Source organism: Chondrus crispus, genomic scaffold (genome assembly GCF_000350225.1).
Source record: "Chondrus crispus Stackhouse genomic scaffold, scaffold_396, whole genome shotgun sequence".
NCBI lineage: Eukaryota > Rhodophyta > Florideophyceae > Gigartinales > Gigartinaceae > Chondrus > Chondrus crispus.
Window position 1 is genome coordinate 3,284 of NW_005179290.1, and position 25,725 is coordinate 29,008.

Here is a 25,725-nt window from a genome sequence, read left to right on the forward strand (position 1 = left end):
GTCTGAGCAGCGTGATGTCGATCATAAGCGTTTAAAAATGGAAGAACGCAAACTGGAATACGAAATATCAAAAGAAGAGCGTGCAGGAGAGCGCTTGAAGGTTGCGCAAGACCACGAGGCTCCCCGAATCGCCGTGGAAGAGAAGCGGATGGAACTGGAGCAGCGCCGCCTGGAAATAGAGCGAGAGGAACGAAGGGGCGCAATACAGGAAAGAACTCAAACGATGGCTGTGCTTAGTGCATTGGCAAAAAAACTGGAGTAGAAGGATTTTTTTTGCCTTGACAGATAGATGTCTAATGTTGGAGGTTTACACAAAAAGTACAAGCTCACCTGCCCACTAGACTGGTGCATACAAGCCCGCACATTCCAAAGTAAAGCTGCAGTTTTGTAAAGCAATGCCACTGGTGACTGTCGCACTTTAAGCATACGTTTAAAATCCTGTGACGCCCACATTTGCTTTAGATCCTTGTATGTCCATTCGACAGCTTCACGAACAGAACTCATCCCTTGGTTGTAGAGCAGTTGGTCCGCCGTTGCGCCTTGTGTTCGAAAAGAAACCTGAAGCCACGGCCTCAGCACGTATGCTGCATCTCCATAAAGACAGTACTGCCTATCTTGCAGCAAGAGATTTTATTCGAGCTGCTCATTTAAACCGCTTTGACGAAAAAGGGTCATGTCATGACGACGCCCAACCTCAGGCCCAAACATATGAAACATGAGTCCAGCGGGCGTCGTCACTGTCTGATACACCAAGCAGTGAAATCTTTTATGTCCTGAATAGCAGGAGCGCTGGAAAGCACTTTCTCCACCCGGTCTGCTCATTTGAATTTTCGTGCAGTCAATAAACCCCACGCAGTTATCCAGTGGTGCTTCTCTTCTCTCAACAGCTTCAGCGTAAATATGTGCTCTTTGCAACATAAGATCAGTTCTGAAAGTCTCTACGAGATGGCCGCGTTCTTCAATAAATTCCACAACTACTTCCCAAAATACTTCACACAGCGCAGAAGACCGCATTCCAAAAGTTGTCTCTAGATCTCTCCATCGGGTCGGAAATGACATTCGCTTGAGCAAAATACAAGTGGCAGTTATGCTATCGCATCGGTAGCGATTGCGAGTTGGAATCCAGCTCCAAGATATGATATCTCGTACCCTGCCCGGATCCAATTTCTAATCTAATTCTTTTGTAGTTATACTGCACCACCCCCCCTCAAGCGTGGACGTCCGCGTCCACATGTGCTTGCTCGTAGGCCGATAACATTGATATCGTGTTATGCCCGTCGAACAGAATGTTGCAGCTTAAGGACGAGAGCAGTTGGAGCACGGCTTTGTAGCCCAAGGAGAAGACGCGTACGCCGGGCTCGGAGGCGACGTCTGGAATGGCCGATGGCATAGTCTTTCAGACGCATCCCCGAAGAAGATGTGGTCGATAGGAGGGGAGCGGCAAAGGGGTTACGATTATGCTCATGCTTCACTCATTTGTGAATTGCGTAAACCGAGTTCGGCGATAAGATGAACGAATTTCTGTAATTTTTTGTGACCCATTTTTGATCGGATAGCCATGTCATTTCTCTTTGCGTAAACTCTCTATTGCCAAACATGTGAGTTATGGTACAGAGGGCCCTACTCATTAGTGCCGCCCCGTGTAAGACCCCAAAAATTGGCGCTATTGGGAGACGGCATTATTAGGTGACGTCGTCACATCTATTTTCATGCATTCGGTAATTAACGTCTGCCTGCTCCACGTTGGGTCTCTGTCCTGTTTCGCAGTGAGAAACGCGCGCTTTGCGGACCTTAGATACGATAGAGCGTCTGAAACTTGACATTCAGTAGCCAAATCTTCCAGCTCTCCAAACAATTCCGTAATCTCGACGACAGAGGGGACAGTCCTTCGCTCTCTCGCGTCCTCTGCGCTCCCATCTTCATCACTTGATTGCGCTGTAGTTGTGTTCGTCACACCCTGAACTGACTCAAAAACGTTCATGGCATCATTAACAAACGCCTCTACCACACTTTTGTCGGACTCAATATTTACCCACCGTTCCACATGAGAAATTCGAGCTGCTTAACCTCCAGATTTGGGACCCATACGGCCTGACGGGTCTTCAATTGCAGTGATTTGGGCTTCTTGTTGGCTACGTGGAGGAGCAGTTGCTCTGATATTTCGCACGGTGCGCCCTGCGATGCCGAACTGCCGCTCAATTGCTTCGGTACAGTGTCCCTTTTCGAGCAGATCTGCAATGTCTAGCCTCTGCGCTATTGTCAGGCGCTTGCGCGTTGCGATTTTTATTTCCGGAACCGGATCCATAAGGAGGACAAGCTAAGGTCTGTGAACGCTGTTCGGCGAATGGAATGCCGCCTTCACTATGTTTTCGCGCGCGACAGACGGACGGCTGCATAACACCTGGACCCGTATGACACGTGGCACTTTTCGTGTTCGTACGTCTGGCCGGCATTAATGGGAGGGTGGCATTAGCAAATGTGGCACTAATGAGAGTCCCCCTTGTAAAGGTTTAGCGCACTGGTTGGCCGTGAACAGGGTACTGTAATGTGACCATGGTACATGACCAACCTTAGTCGCACTGTACTACCCCACCCCCAGCGCCTACGTACAGGGGGGGTCGCTCAATAGTGCCTACTTTAGTAGTGCTTCCCTCTATATAGTGCTATGGCTCACCCTCTGGCACAGGTTATCATACGCTCACACGTGTATCATCCGGCATGGTTCAGTACTCAAAGGATGAAGTTATTTAGTTGTGTTATACAGGCTTTGTTGTGTTTGTGTTAGCAGTGTGCTTTGTCCCCAAATATATGTATTTGAGCCTCCTGTCTATAGTGCCATCCCCCCAATAGTGCCATAGCTAGAGGTATGTCACGCTATAGCACTATATCGTAGGAGGCACTGTACTAGAATATCCGCACTCGAGGCCGGTGGACAACCCACACTTATCTACTCCCACGAGCCCCCCCCTCCGTGTTTGCCTCCCGGCAGACTCTCCTGTGCGGCGTGATACGCCAGCCCGTTCCCACGCTCTAAGATACTTGTAGACTCGAGAGAGTTGCTGCAGCGCTTGTTTTCGACCAGGACAACGCAACAATTCCTCGCATCGTCACTTATTATGAACTATTTCATCTTTGGACCACACGTTACTTGTTGGGGCTTCGGCGCATCTACGAACGTCCCCTTCCTTGCCTACACTGACGATTTCCTCCAGAGCCTTCCTTCTCTCTCCACAGCCAGCAGTCGCTCCCGTAAAGCCCATCTACCCCACCTTGACCGTGTTCTTTCTCGCAAGTATCCCTTCACTTCACGGTACACGATTGACAAAGACGAGTCATTACAGTGAGCTCTCGTCTCTGCAAGTAAACACACCCAGACTTTCACATCAAAACCTCCTAGATTCTTTCCAAGTCACTCGCACACCTCGCTTTCTTTGCCAATATGGCCTTCGACGATCTCGCTGACAACACCATCATCGTCCTGTTGGCCTACACCGCCGCCTTCCTCCCGTGGACTGCTCTCACCACCTTTGACTTTATCTCTGCCAAATGGCGCAGGGTACGTGACGTTCGTATCGCCGGCTACGTCAACCTTGTTCTCGCGCTAGTCCCGGCAATCTACATACTGTTTTACATGGTCGTGCAATCCAATGTCGATCAAAAGGAGATGTTCACTGCGCTGGTCGCTATGCTGTTTGCGTTGCTGCACGTTGTGCGGACGTTATGGGGACTGTGGCAGTTGCAGCTATTTGTCAAGTGGGCTGTCAAGAGCATTAAGTCGTTGCGGGCCCTTGGGATTGAATATGAGCTCAACACGGGCGCCCGTACTGGCTATGATGGGAAGAAGCAAACCCAGAATGGCGAAGAAAGAGAACAGGAAACCACGAATATCGGTACTACGCAGGAGCCCGGAAATACCGACGACAAGGAAAAAGTGCACTCTGTGGCTGAAATTGTAGATGAACTATGGGTGAGCGATGAACTGATTGAGAACCGTGTGTCCCATGGGAATGCTCGGTGCTACATAGTGTTTGACAAGATTGAGTTTAGAATAGATCCAAAGAGAAGAAACGTGTTTCGTCAACGAATCGTGCTTCTGTTACAGGCGCTCTCGATACCATTTCGGTATGTGTATGGAATAGTGCAGAAATGGCTTGGGAATGGGTCTATACCCTGCTTTGTCCAGGTACCGCACGAGCCAGAGGATGTGTGGCTGCGATGGTGCGTGGCGTTTGCGGCGCAGGGGTTGAACAAGTGGATAACGGAGTTCACCGTTGCGCCGGAAGTCGATGATGAGGATGGGGCGATAAATAACTTGGAGCGGTACGAAAGACGACGAGAACACCTGGCTGGGCGCGTGCTGGCGACGGCCGGAATACAATTGTGGCTGGGGAGTTGTTTGCCGCTGGGTGAAGGCAAGTCGCTTTTGTCAAAAGAGGACTTGTTGCGACGAGCGATGACGAGTGGACGTGGAATGCCGTTCGATGCAGTGCAGAGGAATGCAGTCTTGCGGCCTGGAAAGGGGTACAAGGCCTATGAGAGAAAACTAAATCGATTCATTGGTGGAATTCCGGTGGAGTTTGAAGAACAAGTGGAAGAGTTGGACATCGAGAGAGTGGAGTGGCTTGCGATTTTGCTGTACATAGGAGAAGAACAGATTGGCAACGGAAGTGCGAGCAGAGATTCTCGTAGATCTGAGGAGTATGAGAAACTGGAGCATGACGATTTAGCGATTGAAAATATGCGAGCACAGCTGGGTATGGACAACAGAACTTCAGGAGTGGATGCAGCGGAAAGAAGGAATGCTAGCATATGCGGATTTCCGATGCCAGAACGATACTTTCATGAAGTATCCAAGGAGAATAGACTGGTGACCAAGGTCGGGGAGCTTGTCGACTGCTGGTTAGCGCTTATGGCGGGAGTGCAAATGCAATTCCTGGTGAGTAAAGACGAAGAATGGCTAGGACGTTGTCTGGGTCAAGTCGAACATGACCAAGAGACTGTGGTGAGCGTAGAAGGCGTGGAGATGGGAGGGATGGAAAAGAGGGGGAGCAGCCTCTTCATGAGACATGTTCGAATTGAAGAAGCGATGCAAGCATTCCAGTTTGGAGTCGTGGGTCAAGAGTTTGAGCAGTTGGAGCAGACATTGACGTTTATGGGATATTCGCTGGAGAGCGTGCGTACGAGACTGGGAAGGTGGGTGAAAGCGAACACGGACTCGCAGAGTGGGGCGTGGAGGCCTTTGATGTTTCAAGCGGGGGAGTTGATATCGGGGTGGACAGAGGTTGGGCGTGTATCGAATGATGTGTCACGTACCCTGCGGCAGAGAGAAGGGAATGCAGTACTGAGGGATCGGGCGGTGCAGTGTCGTGTAGTGTGGGAGTTGCAATGTGTTTTGAGGGAAAGGGTATCGGGAATGGAAGGGAGCCCGAGCAGTATGGAAGCGGTGGCGCTTTGCATGGTCAGTTTTCCGTCGCTGGTTGTGATGAATACAGAAGAAGCGAGCGAGGAAATCAGTGACACAAATGTCCGGTCAAGCGAGGCAGGGGGGGTGGCAATCTCGGAAAATCGAGATAGTGTGTCAGTATCATTCGGGAATGAGCAAAGAGGTAGGGATGCGGAAGAAGAGAGGAAGAAACGGAGCGAAGAAATGTTTGTGATAGTGCCGATTTGTGGGCCTCAGAGAATGAGGCTTCAGGTACAAGTGGGCGACGATGACGATTGGAGCAATAGAAGTGGAGCGGGCGATAGAGGATGCAAAGTGAGAGTACGGTTGTGCCGGGGGGCGACATCGCGAGATGAGCGGTTTGAGTGGGGATGGTGGCGGGAGGCGGCGTTGGGACGTATGGAGGGATTGAGGCGATGGCAGAAGAATCATGGTATGTGTTCGCCAGACTTGCATGCCGGGCACCGGAATATGACGTCAGGCATCGTGTGTGTAAAGCCAAGAGCACACAAAACGGGGACAGAGGTTGAGATGTGGTCGGGATGGGAACCGTTTCGAAGCCAGCAATGCAGATTTGAGCTAGAAGGGGACAAAGTTCTTGCGAAATTTGAAGTGAGCATGCGACACGGTGATCTCGTTGTTACAAAGAAAAACATTACGACATCCCACACCCAAGCCGTCGGGGAGAGAAGCTTCACGGTGTACGAAGACAATGACCGCGAGGCCTTACAAGACGGATGTTTGATAGTAGGAGAAGCACTGGATGATAAGTCGCCAGGTTGCTTGAGCTCAGTCAGGGCTGGAGCATATGAAGATGAAGAGTTTGCGAAGAACCTGCCAGCAAAAGGCGAAAACGTTATTGGGGAAGAGTTGGGCCAGGTCCGAAGAGACATTTTTCTGTTGAAGGTTGCTGCACTGGAGCATGGTGATATGAACGCGTTGCAGAGATGCGTGAAGCTCCTCACCGACTCGAGTGAGGAGATGACAGAACACATGATATTGACGAACAGGCGACGAGCTGGAGAATTGGTGCTAGCTTTTTTCCACAGTGTTTTTGTGAGCAGAACGGGGAGTTGCGGGGTCAAGGGTGGTGGAAGAGAGTTTGAAGCGTTGTTTTCATTATTGCAGGAGCTTGTGGAGAAATCGGCTTTTGACAACTATGTCGTGGATGTGGTTCTGGATTTTCTGAAATGCGCAGTAGATCTGAGTATACCTGAGGATGTACGAAGCTGCCTCGTATGGATGCGAAGGTTGATAGCAAGATCACTGAGATTGGATCAGTTGGATTGTCTTTGTCGTAGTTTTGAAGAAATAATTGGAGCGGAACGAGGGCAAGGAGTGGCTATCCGTCGGAAGCAGTTGTTCTTCACGGACAGTGAGGTGACCGAGTACGACGTGCGTACTGTTAACATTTTGGAAAAGGCTCTTCTGGAACGCCAGATTGAGGAGCATGATGATGTCGAGGCGATGAACAATCTAGGAGTGATGGTGGAGGAGGGCGCAGAAGGAGTAGAAGCCGATGCGGTACGCGCAATGGAGCTTTATGAGCTTGCAATATCGAAAGGCGATGACGGCTCTGCGATGTACAACCTAGGTTGTTTGTTGGAGAAGGGAGGGGAGGGGGTCGAGAAGGATGCGGTACGAGCCAAGGAGTTGTTCGAGCGTGCAATCAATGAGCATGGTCATGTCGGGGCGATGAACAATCTAGGACTGATGGTGAAGGAGGGTGCAGACGGAGAAGAAGCCGATGCGGTACGCGCAATGGAGCTTTATGAGCTTGCAATATCGAAAGGCAATAACTGCTCTGCGATGTACAACCTAGGTTGTTTGTTGGAGAAGGGAGGGGAGGGGGTCGAGAAGGATGCGGTACGAGCCAAGGAGTTGTTCGAGCGTGCAATCAATGAGCATGATGATGTCCGGGCGATGAACAGTCTAGGACTGATGGTGGAAGAGGGCGCAGAAGGAGTAGAAGCCGATGCGGTACGCGCAATGGAGCTTTATGAGCTTGCAATATCGAAAGGCAATAACTGCTCTGCGATGTACAACCTAGGTTGTTTGTTGGAGAAGGGAGGGGAGGGGGTCGAGAAGGATGCGGTACGAGCCAAGGAGTTGTTCGAGCGTGCAATCAATGAGCATGGTAATGTCGAGGCGATGAACAATCTAGGATTGATGCTGCAGAAGGGCGCAGAAGGAGTAGAAGCGGATGCGGTACGCGCAATGGAGCTTTATGAGCTTGCAATATCGAAAGGCGATGACGGCTATGCGATGTACAACCTAGGTTGTTTGTTGGAGAAGGGAGGGGAGGGGATCGAGAAGGATGCGGTACGAGCCAAGGAGTTGTTCGAGCGTGCAATCAATGAGCATGGTAATGTCGAGGCGATGAACAATCTAGGATTTATGCTGCAGAAGGGCGCAGAAGGAGTAGAAGCGGATGCGGTACGCGCAATGGAGCTTTATGAGCTTGCAATATCAAAACGCACTAACTGCTCTGCGATGTACAACCTAGGTTGTTTGTTGGAGACCGGAGGGGAGGGGATCGAGAAGGATGCGGTACGAGCCAAGGAGTTGTTCGAGCGTGCAATCAATGAGCATGGTAATGTCGAGGCGATGAACAATCTAGGACTTATGCTGCAGAAGGGCGCAGAAGGAGTAGAAGCGGATGCGGTACGCGCAATGGAGCTTTATGAGCTTGCAATATCAAAACGCACTAACTGCTCTGCGATGTACAACCTAGGTTGTTTGTTGGAGACCGGAGGGGAGGGGGTCGAGAAGGATGCAGTACAAGCCAAGGAGTTGTTCGAGCGTGCAATCAATGAGCATGGTTTTGTCCCGGCGATGAACAAGCTAGGACTGATGCTGCATAAGGGCGCAGAAGGAGTAGAAGCGGATGCGGTACGCGCAATGGAGCTTTATGAGCTTGCAATATCGAAAGGCAGAAACGGCATTGCGATGCACAACCTAGGTTGTTTGTTGGAGACCGGAGGGGAGGGGGTCGAGAAGGATGCGGTACGAGCCAAGGAGTTGTTCGAGCGTGCAATCAATGAGCATGATGATGTCCGGGCGATGAACAAGCTAGGAATGATGGTGGAGGAGGGCGCAGAAGGAGTAGAAGCCGATGCGGTACGCGCAATGGAGCTTTATGAGCTTGCAATATCAAAAGGCACAAACTGCTCTGCGATGTACAACCTAGGTTGTTTGTTGAAGAAGGGAGGGGAGGGGGTCGAGAAGGATGCGGTACGAGCCAAGGAGTTGTTCGAGGGTGCAATCAATGAGCATGGTCATGTCCCGGCGATGAACAAGCTAGGACTGATGGTGGAGGAGGGCGCAGAAGGAGTAGAAGCCGATGCGGTACGCGCAATGGAGCTTTATGAGCTTGCAATATCGAAAGGCAATAACTGCTCTGCGATGTACAACCTAGGTTGTTTGTTGGAGAAGGGAGGGGAGGGGGTCGAGAAGGATGCGGTACGAGCCAAGGAGTTGTTCGAGCGTGCAATCAATGAGCATGATGATGTCGACGCGATGAACAATCTAGGACTGATGGTGAAGGAGGGCGCAGAAGGAGTAGAAGCCGATGCGGTACGCGCAATGGAGCTTTATGAGCTTGCAATATCGAAAGGCAGGAACGGCATGGCGATGTACAATCTTGGTATCTTGCTGAGAGACGGGGCGGAGGGTTTGGATTGCAATTTAGTGCGCGCGGCTGAGCTGTTTGAGATGGCCATTGAAGAGAGCAACGATACAGACGCAATGGTGGAACTCGGAAATCTGTTACGCGATGGAGCGGAAGGAGTCGAGCGGGATACAGATCGTGCATGCAGATTGTACGAGAGGGCCATCGAAGAGGACAACCATTCCAAGGCTGTAGAGAATCTTGCTGCGCTGCGCGATGCTGAGATGAATGAGGTTACAGAAGACGGAGATTGAACGATTTCAGAAGTCAGCAAGAGCACTCCCGAACGGAGATGGCGGGTGCCGTCGGGGAGAGCAGAAGGGAAAACCCGAGGCTCAAGGCGAGTAGAGTTCCCTTCGTTAAGACCCCTGTGGAAGATGGGACAAAGACGTGGTTCCTACCGTCCGGTAGCGACGGATAGATCGCCTATGCCGAGTTCAACCCCTTTATCGGGACAATGAACTCGGAGGCAGCGGCCGGGGCGCTAGTGTCTAGACGACCGTCAATTTGACCTCATATGAGGCTAGCTTTTTTTCAAAAATATATAAATTAAATCGAAACTTTAAAAAGTCAGTTTGGACACCATTTCTTTAACGTATACGCCCTCGGCAATAACATCTTGCAAACGTTGGGATGGCGGTTGTCAATGCACAGAGAGACTAATGAGAATGTAATGAACTAAGAATCTAATGAAGTTTCAATGATCAGTTGACTTTTTAAACAGGCGTTTTGGTTTCGAAGATATCAACATAAAACGTTTTGAGGTTGGTCAAAAAGGCTCCCTTTTTGGGCATTTTAAAAATGGCTGGAAAAGACGTGCAGATCTCACCAAACTCCATCCTTCCGCAACGCAGAAGTCAACTGCGGTGGCGAGAGTATCTTTTTCCATCTTGTTGAGTTCGCGCAAGTCGAGAAAAAATAAGTTGAAAAGTGACCTCATATGAGTTCATTTGTCACCTAGACACTAGAGGGCGCCCGCCTCAGGCTGCACCCGGAACGGAGAACGGAATCAGGACTTGTCGAGGTGGCGCAACGGAGGAGTCCTTTTGCTCTCGCCCCGTCGCCGCTTTAGCTTTCAACACTCATTTGACCTGTTGTGGTTGGTCGCTGGTGCCATCCACGGGCATCCCCGACTACCCCGAACCGGTTGAGCAGCTTCGTTAGGTCGTGCCGTCTTTCGCCTTAGTACTGTCCTGCGCTTCCACCCCCGCCCCCACTCGGGTTACACGCACGCACTAGTATTATGTGTAATGCGCAAGAACTTGACAAGTAGGGTTGACGACTCAAGCTCTGAGAGCGAGGCGCAAGATGCGAGAACTTGACAACTTGAACGGATCGCTTCGTATCTATGTTTTATTTTCATTGTGCACGTAGTACAATGAGGTATCCCTCTCCAGATTGTGCGAGACCCTGTATGCCGGCGATCGTGTCAGAGAGCGGAAGAGTGGGAGACCGCGCGCTCCGATTGCGATCCGAGCAGTCGGTCTTCTTCCTTTCTGGCCTTGCCAAGGATATCGAAAAGACTGCCTTTTGCACTTCTATGCGGCAATGGCTAGAGGAACCTCATCCCCACCAACTACGTCCTCTTCCAGCGATCGCCACCGATATCCCCTCTTGTTACACCCGAACCAGTCATGTTTGTCAGCCACAGCAATCAAGAAATAATCAAACTTTACGTTCAAAAGTGTTTTTACACGGATGACGGCACGGCAACGCGTATCTTGTTGTACCACGCCTCGCAATGCTGTTCACGAAATGCAGCGGCGGCTGTCCACACCCGCCGCTGCCAGTTAAACTTTATCTCTCGAATAAATTAGCTGTCCACATGGTGCAACTCTGTCGACCAAATGCGGCTTTGGGTTGATGCGCGTTCTCGTCGTCACGGGACGAGAGGATTGCTCAAGAGAGCGGCGCAAAGGTAAGTTGCAACAATCAACACAAACAACTCTATTCGATAGTACCTACTCGTTCTCCCCTGTCTTCTGGCGACACCGAACTGCCTTCTTGAAGCAGACGAGTAGAGCTGTCGGTCGTGTTCGTTTGCAGCCAAAACAGCATCCAGCATCAGGCCCTTGACCTTTCGCAAGTCCACCTCTTGCTCCTTCAGAGGCGATCTTCGTTCCCAATATTCATCACTGTTTTGATGCATTTACATCGAAGGGGTTGATAATTGCAGTGCGGTATTGAAGGGTCCTCTTCCCAAAACAGATCTACGGGCTGGGTTTTGTTAGAACTGGCTCAACTCTAATGGGTTATTGCACAAGCTCACCACACACTCGGTGCCTCATAACCCCGACAAGCAACTGCCGCATCTCTGCAGTATTCTGTGCAAAAACATTCTCCCTCGATACGGAAAGGCATGGTGTCTATATTTCTTTACGTCCGATCTGGGCACCATGAATCGAAACAGATTGCTTCGTCGTCAAGAAGAGGGGTCACAACTGGACTTTCTCCAGTCTACTTTTCGAAGAGCGACTGAGCCGCAAGCACTTGACACTCATCGCAGCGACACACTGTTTATTTCTGAAAACGGACTAGTAAGACCGAAAGCTTGATACGCTGGCGCGATGTCGACATGACGACCCAAACTACCTTGGCATTGCGTCAAAACTATGCACTGATGATCCTTCACGATCTTACGAAAAAGCAACAAAACACCCCCAGTCTGACATGGTCACGAGCGTCTGGCTCATTTCCACATGATATTTCAACCATGGCCTGTTTCCTACGAGAGATTACGCCTTGATCTTCTTGATCGCCGCAATGATATCCGCAGGCTCCGCGCGCTTGCTGTAATTGACATCAGCAAACGTATAGATGACCTTGCCTTCCTTGTCGAGAACAATGGTAGCCGGAGCCGGAAGCATGGCCTTCCTGACGCCCTTGTTCCCGTTCATCTCATCGAGGTGGATTCCAAAGCCGCCATAGATCTCCTTGACGTCATCACCGACGGTGAACGCGACGCCCAACTTGCCTGCGACGACAAGCCCCTCATCGGAGAGGACCTCGTACGGGATCTCGTTCTTCTCCTTGGTGGTGAGACTCTCGTCGGGCGTCTCCGGGCTGAGAGCGACCAGGGTAGCGCCGAGGGCCTTGATCTCATCGACGGACTTGGCGAGGGCCCTCAGGGCAAGGTTGCAGTACGGGCACCAGCTACCGCGGTAGTAGGTCAGGACGACGGCGGTGCTGCTGCTGAGCAGCGAGTCGAGCGACACGGTCTCGCCCTTGGCGTTGGGCAGCGAGAACGACTCGACCTTGGTGCCCAGCGACGGCGGGGTCGGGGTGAAGCGGGCCGCGAGCGCGGCGGACGAGGCGTCGATGGCGCTGATCATCTCGGGCGGGGTCTTGGAGCGGAACGATTGCTCGAAGGCAGCGAGTTCGGTGGCCAGGGGGCCTGCGGCGTCGGTGGGCATGTTGAGAGGTTGGTCGGGGGAGGCGGAGGGTGAGGGTGAGGTGCGGGCGGAGGCGGTGAGGATGCGGGACGGGGTGGGGTGGCGAGGGAGCTGTGGGGATGAGAAGATGCGAGTGTGCAAGTGGGCGGCGTGGTGCGTGGGTTTATATAGGGTCGGGAGGAAGGAGGACGCGAAGGAGAGAGGTGGCGCGCAGGTCATTGTTTCTACGGAAAGGCATCTCGACGGATCCAGGGAGCGAGTCGGGCATGGAGTTTGAGCATAAAAGGGGAAGGAGAAGCGTAGAAAAGGAATTGGTCAGTCTCGTCTGACACAGACGCCAACAACAGTGATCTGCGTGTACTGCCGCAAACATCAGACACGTACTACGCGCTGGGCGCATTAAACTAATCCGAGGAACTTCTGATATGGCAATACAATTAGTAATTTCTTTTTCACATATGTAGTTACATGGCTCGAAGGGTCTGGATTCCGTGCCTGTTAAATTAATTATATTAATCTTTATATAGTTTTGCAAAATACAGTACTGTTGCGGAACGGCACGTGGATACGTGTAAAACTGGACTGCGAACCGAAATGTGGATACGCACCACCTGGGTAGGGAACCGAAACGCAAGAGTCCGACAGGAGCGGGGGAAGAGGGGGTGTAGTCGACGCCACCGGAGCGTGGCGAAAGGAAAGGGGATGATGTGAGGCGGCGGTGGAGAGACAGGGACGATGGACGAGGAAGCAAGGGAGACAGGGATAGAGAGCTTCTCGCAGGGAGTAGAGAGTACTTAAGCACGCCTTCCGGAAGATAGAAGGGGGGGAGGCAGCGAACAGTCAGGAAGTAAAGAGTTTGGGTGGATGCCCTCATTGAACTGGTCGCGAGTGCCACGCGGTTGGGATAACCGCAACATTACAAGCTTGTAAGTGATCGCGGCACAAGTCGATCCGACTGCCAGCGATTGGCAGAGGCAAGGAACAAGGGGCGAATCACTGTGATGAATCAGTCCACCGAAAGAGACCATGACGATTATCACGGACGTTCTGGTGAGGCGGGTCAGAGCGAGAGTGCTCTGCCGTCATCAAGCCCTGTGACTGCAGCCAGTGGAGGCCTCGGTATGATACCGACACCTGTTACGATAAGGTCTCGGAACACAGACGCGTCCCAACTTCGTGAGGGGCAGCGTAGTTCTGAGGATATGGCATTGTTAAGGACGCCCACAAATGGGTCAGGAGTCGCTCAAGCGCTTTCCGGGATGAAAGAGGCGGTAGAAGCGATGATAGAGTCAATGGCACGAACTACGCAAACTGTCATACTGATAGGCGACGTTGTATCGAGAGCGTCGACTTCTCTAGAGAACCTACCGGAAAGAATGTCCGAGGTGGTGCGGTCTGCTGTCCTCGAACGGGGAAATCTGGATGAAGCACAAGCGTCGGGCACCCTCAGGGAGCAAGATTTGGCGGACGAACTCAACTCTGTGAAAGCGCGTGTTGTGGGCTCCAGTCATGCACAGGAGCTGCAAAATGATGCTAGTGCACAGCCGGATGTATACTCCCTTCACACAGCGTATCGGATTTACAGTAAGTCTATGGAGCCGGTCAAGGTCAGCAAGCCGGGCGACGCGAAGTTTTTCGCTGCTCGTAAGGCTTGGACACGGCTCTGTAAGGACTTCCCCATTCGAGAGGGATGCCACCGCCGCCTACTAGCATGTGCTTTCTGTGGAACGGCCTTGGCCATTTTCGAAGACGTCGCATCATCGCACCTCGATGCCAACGCCGACGATCTCTGGGAGATACTGCGAGGGCGCCTATGCAACAGCAGTCACCAGAGAAGTTTAAGGATTGCGTTTGACACGATGGAGTGGGACGAAGGGCGGGAAACCGTTGGGCAGTTCGCGCAACGATTGCGCACGGCCGCAGTGGCCCTCCCAGACACAGTCTCGGACGAGAGGCTTCTGGACCGTTTTACTCAGTCCTTAAGCGGACGGCTTCGTGACCACGCTCTGGCAGTGCAGGGAACATTTGACGAAGTGACGAGCCGGGTTGCGATGATGGGTACAAGAAGGGCAGGCAGCAGTCGGGAATCCAAATTCCGGCCAGAGCGCGTAGCTGTACTCAGCGATGAAGTAACTACAGCAAACGAGAAGCCCCAATCACGTTCGAATTCCGCACCGTGCGCCAACGCGATGGAGGACCGTTTTGCGACGGCCATATGCTACTACTGTGGCATCAAGGGCCACCTCGCGCGTTCTTGCGATAAGAAGCGCCGCGACAAGTCACAGAAAGCCACGTCCAACGCGGGGGAAGGGGGAGAGGAGGGGAAAGCGGCCGGCACCCCTCTAGCCAAGCAGAACTAGCGGCCGACCAGGCCCCCGCGACAAGCTCAGAAGAGCGCTTGTGCCGATGTCAAGGACGGCGCAAGGACTTTGAGAACGATATTGTTGTCGAATTGTGCGCGGGGGGCGAAAACGTGTGGGTTCCTTTAGACACCGGGGCGAGATCAATCTGGATTGATCGATCTTGGTTTGAGGGAATAGGGGGGTCGTGGGTGCCAGCTGACGCATCGGCTACAGCCGTAGAAGGACATGAGATTGCCGTCTGCGGGAAGGGCAAGCTCAAGTTCGAACTCTGGGGCACCACTTTCGTGGAACCGGTGCTGGTGGCTGAAAACATTCCCAGTAAACTACTGATTGGAAGCGAGTTCTGGCGTCGATACGGACTCGTGCTAGACCTGCGTACACTCCGCGGGAGGATCTGGGTCTCAGGGAGGAGTATCCAGGGAAACGTTGCCAAAATGACGACGAAGCACACAGGAACGGAACAAATGGCGATAATCAGCGATGGTGATGTCGAGGATGCCATAAGAGACATGGACTTGTCTCAGTTCCATGCGAAGCGAGAGGTGCAAGAGAAGCTTCGTGAAATACTGTGGTCTCGCCGTGCGGTCTTCAAGGGACTCGGCAGGATAAGAGGTGTGCAGCACGAGATCAAACTGATAGAGGACACAAAACCCGTTTGCTGCCCTGTTAGACGACGTTCGCCGCGGGAAGAGGAGGTAGAGAGGGCAGAAATGGGAAAACTGCTCAAGATGGGGGTCGTGGAGCCCGCGGCCTCGCCATGGGCCGCGTGCAACGTCTTCGTGAAGAAGAAAGACGGCACAATGCGTGTCACCTCGGATTTTCGCGAACTCAACGCAATGACCGTCACGGACACATATCCGATGGAGGATGTCCGCGCTACCCTCGATTGGATGGGTACGAAAAGCATATTTTCGACGTTCGACCTGAAGGACGGTTTCTTTCAGATCGAGCTGCAAGACGCCTCCCGTGATTGTACCGCTATCCGCACCGTGATCGGACTACTGCGCTACGTCCGTCTTCCCCAGGGAATGAAAAACTCCCCGGCCGCATTCCAGCGTGTTGTAAATCTTATTCTCGGCGGCAGGAAGGGATTAGACATCTGGGCGTTTATGGATGATGTCAGTCTGGGGACGGCTACTGTGGAGGAGCACCTTCGCTCGGTGGACTCAGCGTTGGAGACCTTCTACGAGGCCGGCGCAAGGCTGAAGTTGTCAAAATGCCAATTTGGCGTGCGCACGGCTGTAATTCTGGGACACAAGATCGACCGAGATGGCATCAAGCCCTCAGATGCGCATGTAGAAGCAATTAGGCGCCTCGTGGAGCCGGGAGGAGGAGAAGAGCTTATGCGGTTCCTAGGGTTGATGAATTTTTTCTCGGGTTTCATCGACCACTTTTCCGAAATTGCTCGGCCCCTCCATGAAGTCCTTGTTGGCACCGGGTTCAACAAAAAAAAGGGAAGGGGGCAGCGGTTGGTAATCTCAGATTGGGGTAGGCGCTGGGGCGCCCGACAGCGCAGAGCATGGAAGGACCTCAAGGCAGTCCTCAGTGACCCCGACTTTCTCAAAGCACCCAGGCAAGGCGCGAGCAAGAAACTGATGACGGATGCAAGCGTTTATGGCATCGGGGGGGTCTTGCTACAGGAAGGGGAGGACAAAAGGTGGTACCCCGTGGCATTCACAAGCCGTAAACTTTCAGATGCCAAAAAGAAGTTCACAGTCACTGAGCGAGAGTGCCTCGCCGTCGTACATGCGTTGCGTAAATGGAGGTTCTACCTACATGGGGAGAGGGGCGTTGTCGTAGTCACGGATCATTGCTCCCTCAAGTGGCTCATGAGCCTAAGGGATCCACGAGGTAGATTGGCACGTTGGATGGTCGACATACAAGATTTTGACTTCACGGTCAAATACGCCCCCGGGGGGGACCTCGTCGTCCCAGACACCCTCAGCAGGGACGCGGTCGAGAAACCACTTTGCGCACGCTGTTTCCGGGAGATGGAGGATCCCGGGACCGTTCAAGGAGACGCAGAGGCGCTGTGCACGCTCCTGAACATCACAGGACTGGGTGGGGGGCCTTCACCGGAGGACTTCCGTACAGAACAGCTGGCCGAGTTTGGCGATATCAAGGACTACGCCTGGAAGAGGCGAGGTCTTGGATATGCTGTGGATGAGGAGGGACTGTTGCGGAGGACGAGGGCTGGGAGAGAGCTGATTGTAGTACCTCCGAAGCTAGTTGACGCAGTGCTCGACCAGGTTCATGGGTCCAAGCTAAGCGGTCACTACGGAGTCAGGCGAACTACGGATCGCCTGAGCAATTATTTTTGGTGGTCGGGCTGGAGAAAGGACCTGCAGCAAAGGGTTATGTGCTGCGTGGCTTGTACCGCAGCGAAAGCCACCAAGCCCCAAAAGCATGCCAAGATGGTCGTGTACCACCCACGTAGACGCTTCGAGCAGGTGGCAGTTGACGTCCAGACGGTTACCCCAAGGACAGCCGCGGGATGTGTGAAGATTTTGGTAATGATCGACACGTTCACCCGGTTTGCTCGCGCGCTGCCCATACCCGATGAACGGGCTGACACAGTGGCCAGGGTCATTTTGGATGAGTGGGTGTCAATATTTGGGCCTATGGAGTCCATGCTCTCGGATCGAGGACCAAACCTCATCGGCAACGTCGTCAGAGAAATGGCAAGACAACTCGGTGTCCGTCGCGTTCTCACCTCTCCACTTCACCCTCAAGCCAACGGGTGCGTGGAGCGCTGGAAACGAACACTGGTGCAAGACCTAGCCTGCTTCTTCAGCACAGGGACTGAGGACTGGGACTCGCATGTGGCACTCGCTTGTTTCCGGTACAACACGAGTGTACACGAAGCCACTGGAATCACACCGTACGAGGCGATGTTTGGTATTCCTGCCTTCATGTCCTGGGGATCGGGAGAGGCGCGCAGATTGCGGGGCGAGCCGTATGACCTGACTGAACACCTCCGTGGACTGCACAATTGCCTTCTGTCGCGTGGAGGAAGGCACAGGAAAGGGCAGCCGATGTCTACGGCAGGGACGTCAGGAAAATGATATTGAGGGAAGGTTGTCGAGTGCTGGTTTGGTCGCCTGAACTCGCTAGCAAGGAGGGAAACAAAATCGTTCGCCCTTGGATAGGCCCCTACCGCATCGATGAAGTCCTCTCGCCGGTCAGCTACGTGCTCAAGTCAGAAATGGGTGGGAAAACCGCGCGGGTACACCCTAATCGAATGAAAAAAATTCCTGACGGGGCTGTGCAGACCTGTAGTGCAAGAAACGGAGTTTTTCCTGATGGGATACGGCTCCTGAGACGCATGCAAGAATCAAAGATGAAAATCAATCGACGCTCGGGGCAGGAAGAAAGATGGTTCAAGCTGCAAATCGCGGGGAGGAATTCCCCAAGATGGACCAGGGAGAGCGACATACCCGCAGTCATCGTCAGACTGTTAGACAAAAGCACTGACCGCGACGCGCCGACACACAACGACGTGAGCCCATAGCGATGATTGCGAATACCTGCTCCTACTACGATTGGCGTTCATTCATCCCCGTCCCCGCTTGTTTCTCTGGCAGAAGCGAAGGAAAAGGGACGAGTGTTGCGGAACGGCACGTGGATACGTGTAAAACTGGACTGCGAACCGAAATGTGGATACACACCACCTGGGTAGGGAACCTAAACGCAAGAGTCCGACAGGAGCGGGGGAAGAGGGGGTGTAGTCGACGCCACCGGAGCGTGGCGAAAGGAAAGGGGATGATGTGAGGCGGCGGTGGAGAGACAGGGACGATGGACGAGGAAGCAAGGGAGACAGGGATAGAGAGCTTCTCGCAGGGAGTAGAGAGTACTTAAGCACGCCCTCCGGAAGATAGAAGGGGGGGAGGCAGCGAACAGTCAGGAAGTAAAGAGTTTGGGTGGATGCCCTCATTGAACTGGTCGCGAGTGCCACGCGGTTGGGATAACCGCAACAGTACTGTACTCGGGGGGTGCCCCCTAAATCGCACAAGGCCATAGGCAATTGAACAACGGACAAAATCCATAAAATCAACTGAAAATCTAACAATCAAGCCGCCGTGCCAGTATTTCGCACAAAGGGTTACTGTAAAAAGCGTCATAAGTCTGCAATGGTGGCCCGCACGGCCTAAACAGTTCCAAAAATAGCAAATGCGCGGTTCTTTTGCTTGGGAAACAAAATTTGAAGTCCTGAGTCGAACACCATGGCTCCCAAATGCTCATCACGAGCAATTCCAGTGTCTCTACAGATTGCCGATGGGAACATTTTCTGTTCCTTGATGGCGAACCACCACTAAGTCCAATTACTCCCTTGACCCATCAACCATGACAAAACGCCAGCGTCGAGAGACTCGAGAAAAACGGATGTTGGAGGCCGCCTTTGTGGCGACGGACCAGGGAGTCACTCCACGACAGGCTGCTCTAATTGCGAAACTTCCACTCTCTACGTTCCAATATCGCTTGGACCGACGCCATAGCCCTCCAACCAAAAGACGCACGCTGCTCACCGAGGAAGAAGAAAAAAATATTGTAAGTGTGTTGAAGCGTTTCTCAAACCGTGGACACCCACTGACACGAGACGACCTTGCTGATACAGTAGAACTTTTGGTTCGAGCCATGCCGTTGGAACGGCGTTCCAAGCTCCCATTTGTTAACTGTCGCCCCGGAAAAAAATTTGTTCGCCTCTTTACAGCACGCCATATTGCTCAAATTAAGCTTGGAAAGGCGAGACCACAAGAAGCTGTCCGATGGGCTGCGACAAATGCTGACGTCTTGACAACACATTTTGTGCAAATCGAAGCGCTCATGAAAGAGCACAATATAGATGCAAAACGCTTGGCAAATTTGGATGAGTCCGGATGTTCCCCGGAGCGAGGAACTGGAACTAACCGCATGTCAACCTATATTACCAGGCACACACTTCCGCAACAACGAGCTCCCAAATTTAAAAATGTTAAGACAGTGACAATCATGCCAGTTATATTTGCCAATGGGGATACTGCCAATCCCTTGTTTGTTGTCGAAGGCTGCTCGTTAATGTATCGTATCATCGATGTAAGCAACCGGGACGTTTGTGAGTCGCTTGCCGATTGTATTCCTCGTGGTGCATACATCACAACACGCGAAGAGGTTGCTGGAATAGACAAAAAAATATTCAGAGAATGGGCTACACGGTTTGTCAAGGAGGTAGCGGACTTGACGCAGAATGGGCGTAAAGTACTCCTGCTGTACGATGGTTACATAAGTCACATGGGAATAGAAGTATTAGAAACACTCGAAAAGGGAGGAGTAATCGCATATGCTCTTCCCTCGCACACGAGCGGGTTGTGGTACAACGACCGATCCGCGGTCGGTGTACAGTAGGAGCGGCCGCGCGCAGCGGGCACGGGGCACCGTGGCCCACGTGTAATACGTATGATTACCGAACGGGCGCAGCAAGTGACAGGTGTACGCTTGGGTACACGTGTAGTGTAAGGAACCGTGTGGGGATAATGCGCGCGCAGTGTAATGCAAGCGCGTAGTGTGAGGATCTGTGCGGTGGTGTAATGACGGCGCTAGATTTTCAATCGCGTACAGTACCTGGTCCACAGTAAGTGACAGGTACTGTATTGGACAGGTGTCCCGGGCGTCCCTCTGAGGGGTTAAGACCTGGACACCGTCCTCGCAGTAAACACGGGGGGCAGACTTGCCCCCCTCCCTTTCGCGCCTACGTACCGCCGTTTCGGTATTCTCTCGCGCGTTGGCTTCTAACCCGTTACCGGTCGTCTCCGATCTAGCACCTCGGGACGACTGCGCGTAACCGGCCAGTGTGCCACTCCCTTTTCGCAAGTCCGACCGTTCGGTAACCGCGCGCCGCGCGTCTCGCGTCGCGAGCTCCCTCGGCTCATCCTCCGAGCCTCTCGCCCGCTAGGGTTTGAGGAGAGTTGTACCACATTTTGGTACTCTTGTGGAGGGCTACAACTCTCGAGGTAGAGCCGCGCGCCTTGACGCCCGCTCTGCGCAGAACCGTACGGACGGAAAAGGTTGAGAAATCACCGCGTCGATCGCGAAGCGTATTCGACGATGAACCGACCGGATCAAGGGGCAGACTCCGCCTCCGGGCGTCTGAGCACCCGCAGTGGCAGTGGCGCACCGCGCCCCCGGGTGGAGAACCCGGAAGCCCTGCTGCGACCGCCACCGCGACCGGGCCGCACGCGAGCGTCCGCATCGGATGTTACGCCGGCCGGGTCGGCAGGCACTGAGAATCGCGTCCAATGGATGGTCGACGCGATTCAGCCGCGCATCCAGGCCTGGGTCGAGGAGTTCCTCGCTACGGAACTCCCCCAGGTAGCGCGCGTATGCCTCGACCGAACGGTGCCCGCTCTCGTGGACGCGCACGTACGCAGCGCGATACCACCGCTTTTGGACGAACTTCTACCCGCTCAAGTCCAATGCGAGGTGGTGACCGCGCTCACCACTGTGGATGAAGAATCTCCGTCCGGCACGGCTCTAAAGGGAGCGATCAGCTCCGCCGTGGCCAATCGTCTGGCCACGACCTTCGCCGGAGCAGGAGTCGACGCACGCGAGCAGCGCGACTCAACCGCTCCGGATTCTACGCTAACGCACGCTGAACCGATCGGCGCCGCACCCGGGATCGGTACAATGGCCCCTCACCCGGAGGGTAAGACCATTTACCTCCCACCAATTTATGGTGCTACAGGAGGGCCCACAGAAAATGGCCCTCCCGTACTCGCCGATACGGCTGGCCCCCGCGGGACAGAAAACCGCCTGGGGCGCTTTGCGACAGAAAAGCGACAGCCGTATCGGTCGAGCAGAAGAAGCGCACCCGGCGCTCAAGGTTACACCTCGGAGGGTACAGAAAACCCCTCCGAGGAAGAAGACACAAGACGTCGCCACAGGGCGACGCGCAAGAACCGCGACGGACGCTACGCGCGATACCGCGATGCCGGGGGGGTCGGTTACCCCTCCGATGATAACCGCAACGGACGCTACACGCGATACCGCGATGCCGGAGGAGGTGGATACCCCTCCGATGACGAGGACACCGAGTTGGACGGATCGCGCAGAAGCGACGGCAGAGGCCGCAATGCGCGCGACCGACGTCGGTTCCGGCGAGAAGACTCCGATCCGGAGGGCTACAGTAGCCCCGGCGGAGAAGGAGACCGCCATCGCAGGGGCAGAGACCGCCGGTCTGCCCCGAGGCGGGATCCGAAACGGTTGCCGGTGATCAGGCCGCTGAACGACCTGTTCACCAAGGCCGTCGACTACCGCACGTATAGGCTGGAAAATCGCAGCGCGCGCTACGACGCGAGTACCGCGCGGCGAGTTAACCGATATAGGAAGAAGTTGGACGTCCAGCTGAAAACCCACACATTCGGTGGTCAAGATCCAATCGCGGTGCTAGGATTCCTCGCGCGCTTCAAGATGGCCTGCGACCACAATGGGGTCAGCGAAGGCGCGGCCGTGTGGTGTTTCCAGTTCTATTTGACTGGGCAGGCTCACGCCTTGCTCCAGTCCAGGCTACACGGGAACACCATGGCGGTCGATGCGGAGCAGCGCGATATGCTCGAAACCTACGCGGAAGTTATTAACTTTTTATTGCGCACGTACGCGACCGACGAAGTTATTTCCTAAGCGGTCGGTGATGTCACCTCCTTCCGTCAGAGCTCTAATATGACAGAGGAGGTGTACAGTAACCAGTTGTGGGACAAGGCGTTGCGCTGCGGAACCGTATTTTCGGACAGGCGCCTGAAGTCCCTTTTTGTTGAGGGACTTCTGCCAGCGACGTGCGCGCAGGTGCGGAATTATCTCGCGACGCATCCGGGCGTGAACTACCAAGCGGTGGCACGCTACGCGCAAGCGATAGGCGAGACGCACCGCTCGGCTCGAAGACAGGCGACCTCCTTCGCGTCGCCTCAAGCACCGTCCGACTCGGTGAGAAGATTCACGCGCAACGCGCGGACAAGGCCCGTGCTGTCGGTCGAGTCCCTGTCTGAACTCCCGACAGCACGCGGAACCGAAACGGAGGAGATACTGGCGGTGACGGACCAGTCGGCGACGCCGAGCTCGCTTAGCTCGCCGCCGACTAGCTACCATCCGTCACCTGCCTCGTCCCCGGCGGGCGCGCCGATGGCGCCCGCCCAACACGGTAACGCGCGCGCACATCCGTACGGAAGGCCAGTACAGAACCAGCGGGTCCGGTTCTTCAACCAAGGATTACCTGGACCCCCGCCGTGTCGGTTCTGCCTGGACCTGACCCACCGACAGGAGCAATGTCCTGTGGTGGCGGACAGCGCGCTGCGTTCGAAGCTTTTGCAGGCCCGCGAGGCCAATTACCAAAAGCTTCGGATCCGTCAAGGTCTCCGCCCGGGTTCGCCGTTGGAGCGCCAACCGCCGACCGCGTGGCGAAATTCGCGTGCGCAGGCTCCCACGGGCATCAACGTGGTCGAGCCTCGCGAGGCCGTCCAATCGGAAGAACCCGCGCTACCGCTGACGGACGAGGGGCCCGAGGACCTTGGGTTGACGGGGGAAGCCGGGGAGGACGCGTAGAGGCGTCGACGATCCTCCCCGTGCCAAGCCTCAATAAACAAGGCACCCCGTCGACCGCTTCGGTACGCGCGCCATCGCAGAGCCGAACGGACGAAGCGGCAATTTGCTTCTTCAAGAAGCAAAATTATAAGGTCACCGCAACGGTCGGACAACGACGCGCGATGATGCGCGCCATCACGCCGGTTCTAGATTCGGGCGCGGGCCCGAATCTAATCCACCTACGCTGTGTGGCAGAACCGTGGCGCGCTGCCATCCAGTCTGCGCGGAGCCCGCCGCTCATCGACGCTTCGAATAGGTCGATGAAGGCCCTCGGCGAGCTCAAACTGTACGTCCGGATTGGTGAGTTCGTCGCGCGCGTGCCGTTCTTGGTCGTCACCAACCTCGCGGTGGACTGTATCCTCGGAACCACGTTCCTGGATCGCCACGTGAAGGCGATCCTGCCACCGCAGAGGAAGGTGCTGTTCCATCATGCGCCGTCCGTAGCGCTGACGGGAGTCACACCCTCGAGGCACGACCGCAAGATGGCCTCGAGGGGACCGTCGCAGCAGCTCCCGCAGGAGGAAAATTCGGCCGACCGGAAGCGCGCGCAGTTCCCGACGAACGTACCGTCACGGAAAATTCGCGTGGTCAAGGGGGTCACGATACCCCCGATGACCCAAGCGATGGTACGCGTCGCAACACCGGTTGGGGGGCTTTGCTTCCTGCAAAACCACCCCAAAACGGCGCATAAGAATTTATGCCTGATGGCCCAGGGGGTCATGGACCTCTTCCCGGGCGAGCCGTTTACGGTGCTTGTTAGCAACTTCGGAAGCCGCGCGGCCCACGTCCCCAAGCATACCGTTGTCGGTCTCGCGTTGCCATCCCCCACACACATCCTGACACTTGGCGTGCCGGTCCCCGGAGAGGCCGACGCTAAGGAAGGGGGAGGGAACAAAAATAATTCCTCGACCGCTACGGAGGAACAAGCGCGACGCGAACAACCAGTTACGGACGAGAGCAGAAGACAATCCTCCACCGCTACGGAAGGATACGCGCGTCGCAAAGAATCCGCTACGGACGAAGGCAGGATTAATTCCTCACCCGCAGGGGAATGTGCGCGACGCAAAGAATCCGCTACGGACGAAGGCAGGATTAATTCCTCACCCGCAGGGGAATGCGCGCGACGCGAAGAACCGGAAACGGACGACGCCCACAGTGGCAATCCCGCTAACGCGGATGAGCGGACCGATACGGACGCGGAGAAGACCCGCTCGTGGGAAGAAGACGTCCATATTGGTGCAGAAGACAGTACCGTCCGGTCGGAAATTATGGACATGCTGTCCGAGTTCAAGGACATGTGGTCCGGCCACTTGGGTAAGATCGATGCTACGAAGCATCGCATCGAGCTGAAGCCCGGTGCGAAGCCGATCTACCAAGCACCCTACCGAGCCGGACCCATCGCGCGCGAGAAGGAGAAGAAGGAAATCAACCGCATGCTGCGCGCGGGAGTCATCGAACCGACATCGGCCGAGTGGGCGAGCCCCGTGGTCTTCGTCCCTAAAAAGGACGGGACCATGCGGTTCTGCGTGGACTACCGCAAGCTAAACGCCGTTACGGTTCGCGACTCCTACCCACTACCGCGCATGGACGAATGTATCGACTCGCTCGGCGATGCCACTTTCTTTACCACGCTAGACTGTAATAGCGGGTATTGGCAGGTGGAGATCGCCGAGGAGGACCGCGATAAAACAACGTTCGCGTCGCATTCGGGCCTCTACCGCTTTCTACGCATGCCGTTCGGTCTCAAAAACGCGCCCGCGACATTTCAACGAGCGGTCGACATCATCCTGTCCCGCGTGAAATGGGAGACCGCGTTGGTCTACCTTGATGACGTCATTGTCTACTCGCGAACCGTTACGGAACATATGGCACACGTGCGCGAGGTACTACGCTTGCTACAAGACGCCGGCGTATCGCTAAAACTATCGAAGTGCGCGTTTTTCGATACGTCGGTTACCTCCCTGGGTCATGTTATCCGACCGGGACGGCTGGAGGTCGAGCGTCGCAACGTTGTCGCGATCGAGCGGGCGCGCGCGCCAACTAACCAAACGGAGCTACGGTCCTTTCTCGGTATGTGTAATGTCTACAGGAGATTCGTCAAGGGCTTCGCGAAGATCGCCGAACCGCTTAATCGGAAGACCGGCAAAAATCAGCCCTTCGAGTTCGGGGTCCTATCCGATGCGGAATACGAAACATTTGAGGCGCTGAAGAAGCGCCTCGTGTCACCGCCAATTCTCGCGTTGCCCCGTT

General features: G+C 54.4%; 2 protein-coding genes; one reads left to right on the plus strand and one right to left on the minus strand.

Annotated features, from left to right (window-relative positions):
• The first annotated feature begins 3,685 nt into the window (after positions 1–3,685).
• Positions 3,686–9,686, plus strand: CHC_T00008953001 (Sel1-repeat containing protein). XM_005718327.1 is given in 2 exon segments: positions 3,686–9,367; positions 9,368–9,686. 1 exon segment carries the CDS (start codon positions 3,686–3,688, stop codon positions 9,365–9,367), a length of 5,682 nt encoding a protein of 1,893 aa, XP_005718384.1. The 3' UTR covers positions 9,368–9,686.
• A 1,787-nt stretch (positions 9,687–11,473) lies between these two features.
• CHC_T00001101001 (hypothetical protein) lies at positions 11,474–12,724 on the minus strand. XM_005718328.1 is given in 2 exon segments: positions 11,474–11,848; positions 11,849–12,724. 1 exon segment carries the CDS (start codon positions 12,722–12,724, stop codon positions 11,849–11,851), a length of 876 nt encoding a protein of 291 aa, XP_005718385.1. The 3' UTR covers positions 11,474–11,848.
• Between the last annotated feature and the right edge of the window lie 13,001 nt (positions 12,725–25,725).

Bases quoted from the DNA above. Each gene is read 5' to 3' on its own strand.
- CHC_T00001101001 (XM_005718328.1), bottom strand. From the start codon at position 12,724: ATGACCTGCGCGCCACCTCTCTCCTTCGCGTCCTCCTTCCTCCCGACC.
- CHC_T00008953001 (XM_005718327.1), top strand. From the start codon at position 3,686: ATGCTGTTTGCGTTGCTGCACGTTGTGCGGACGTTATGGGGACTGTGG.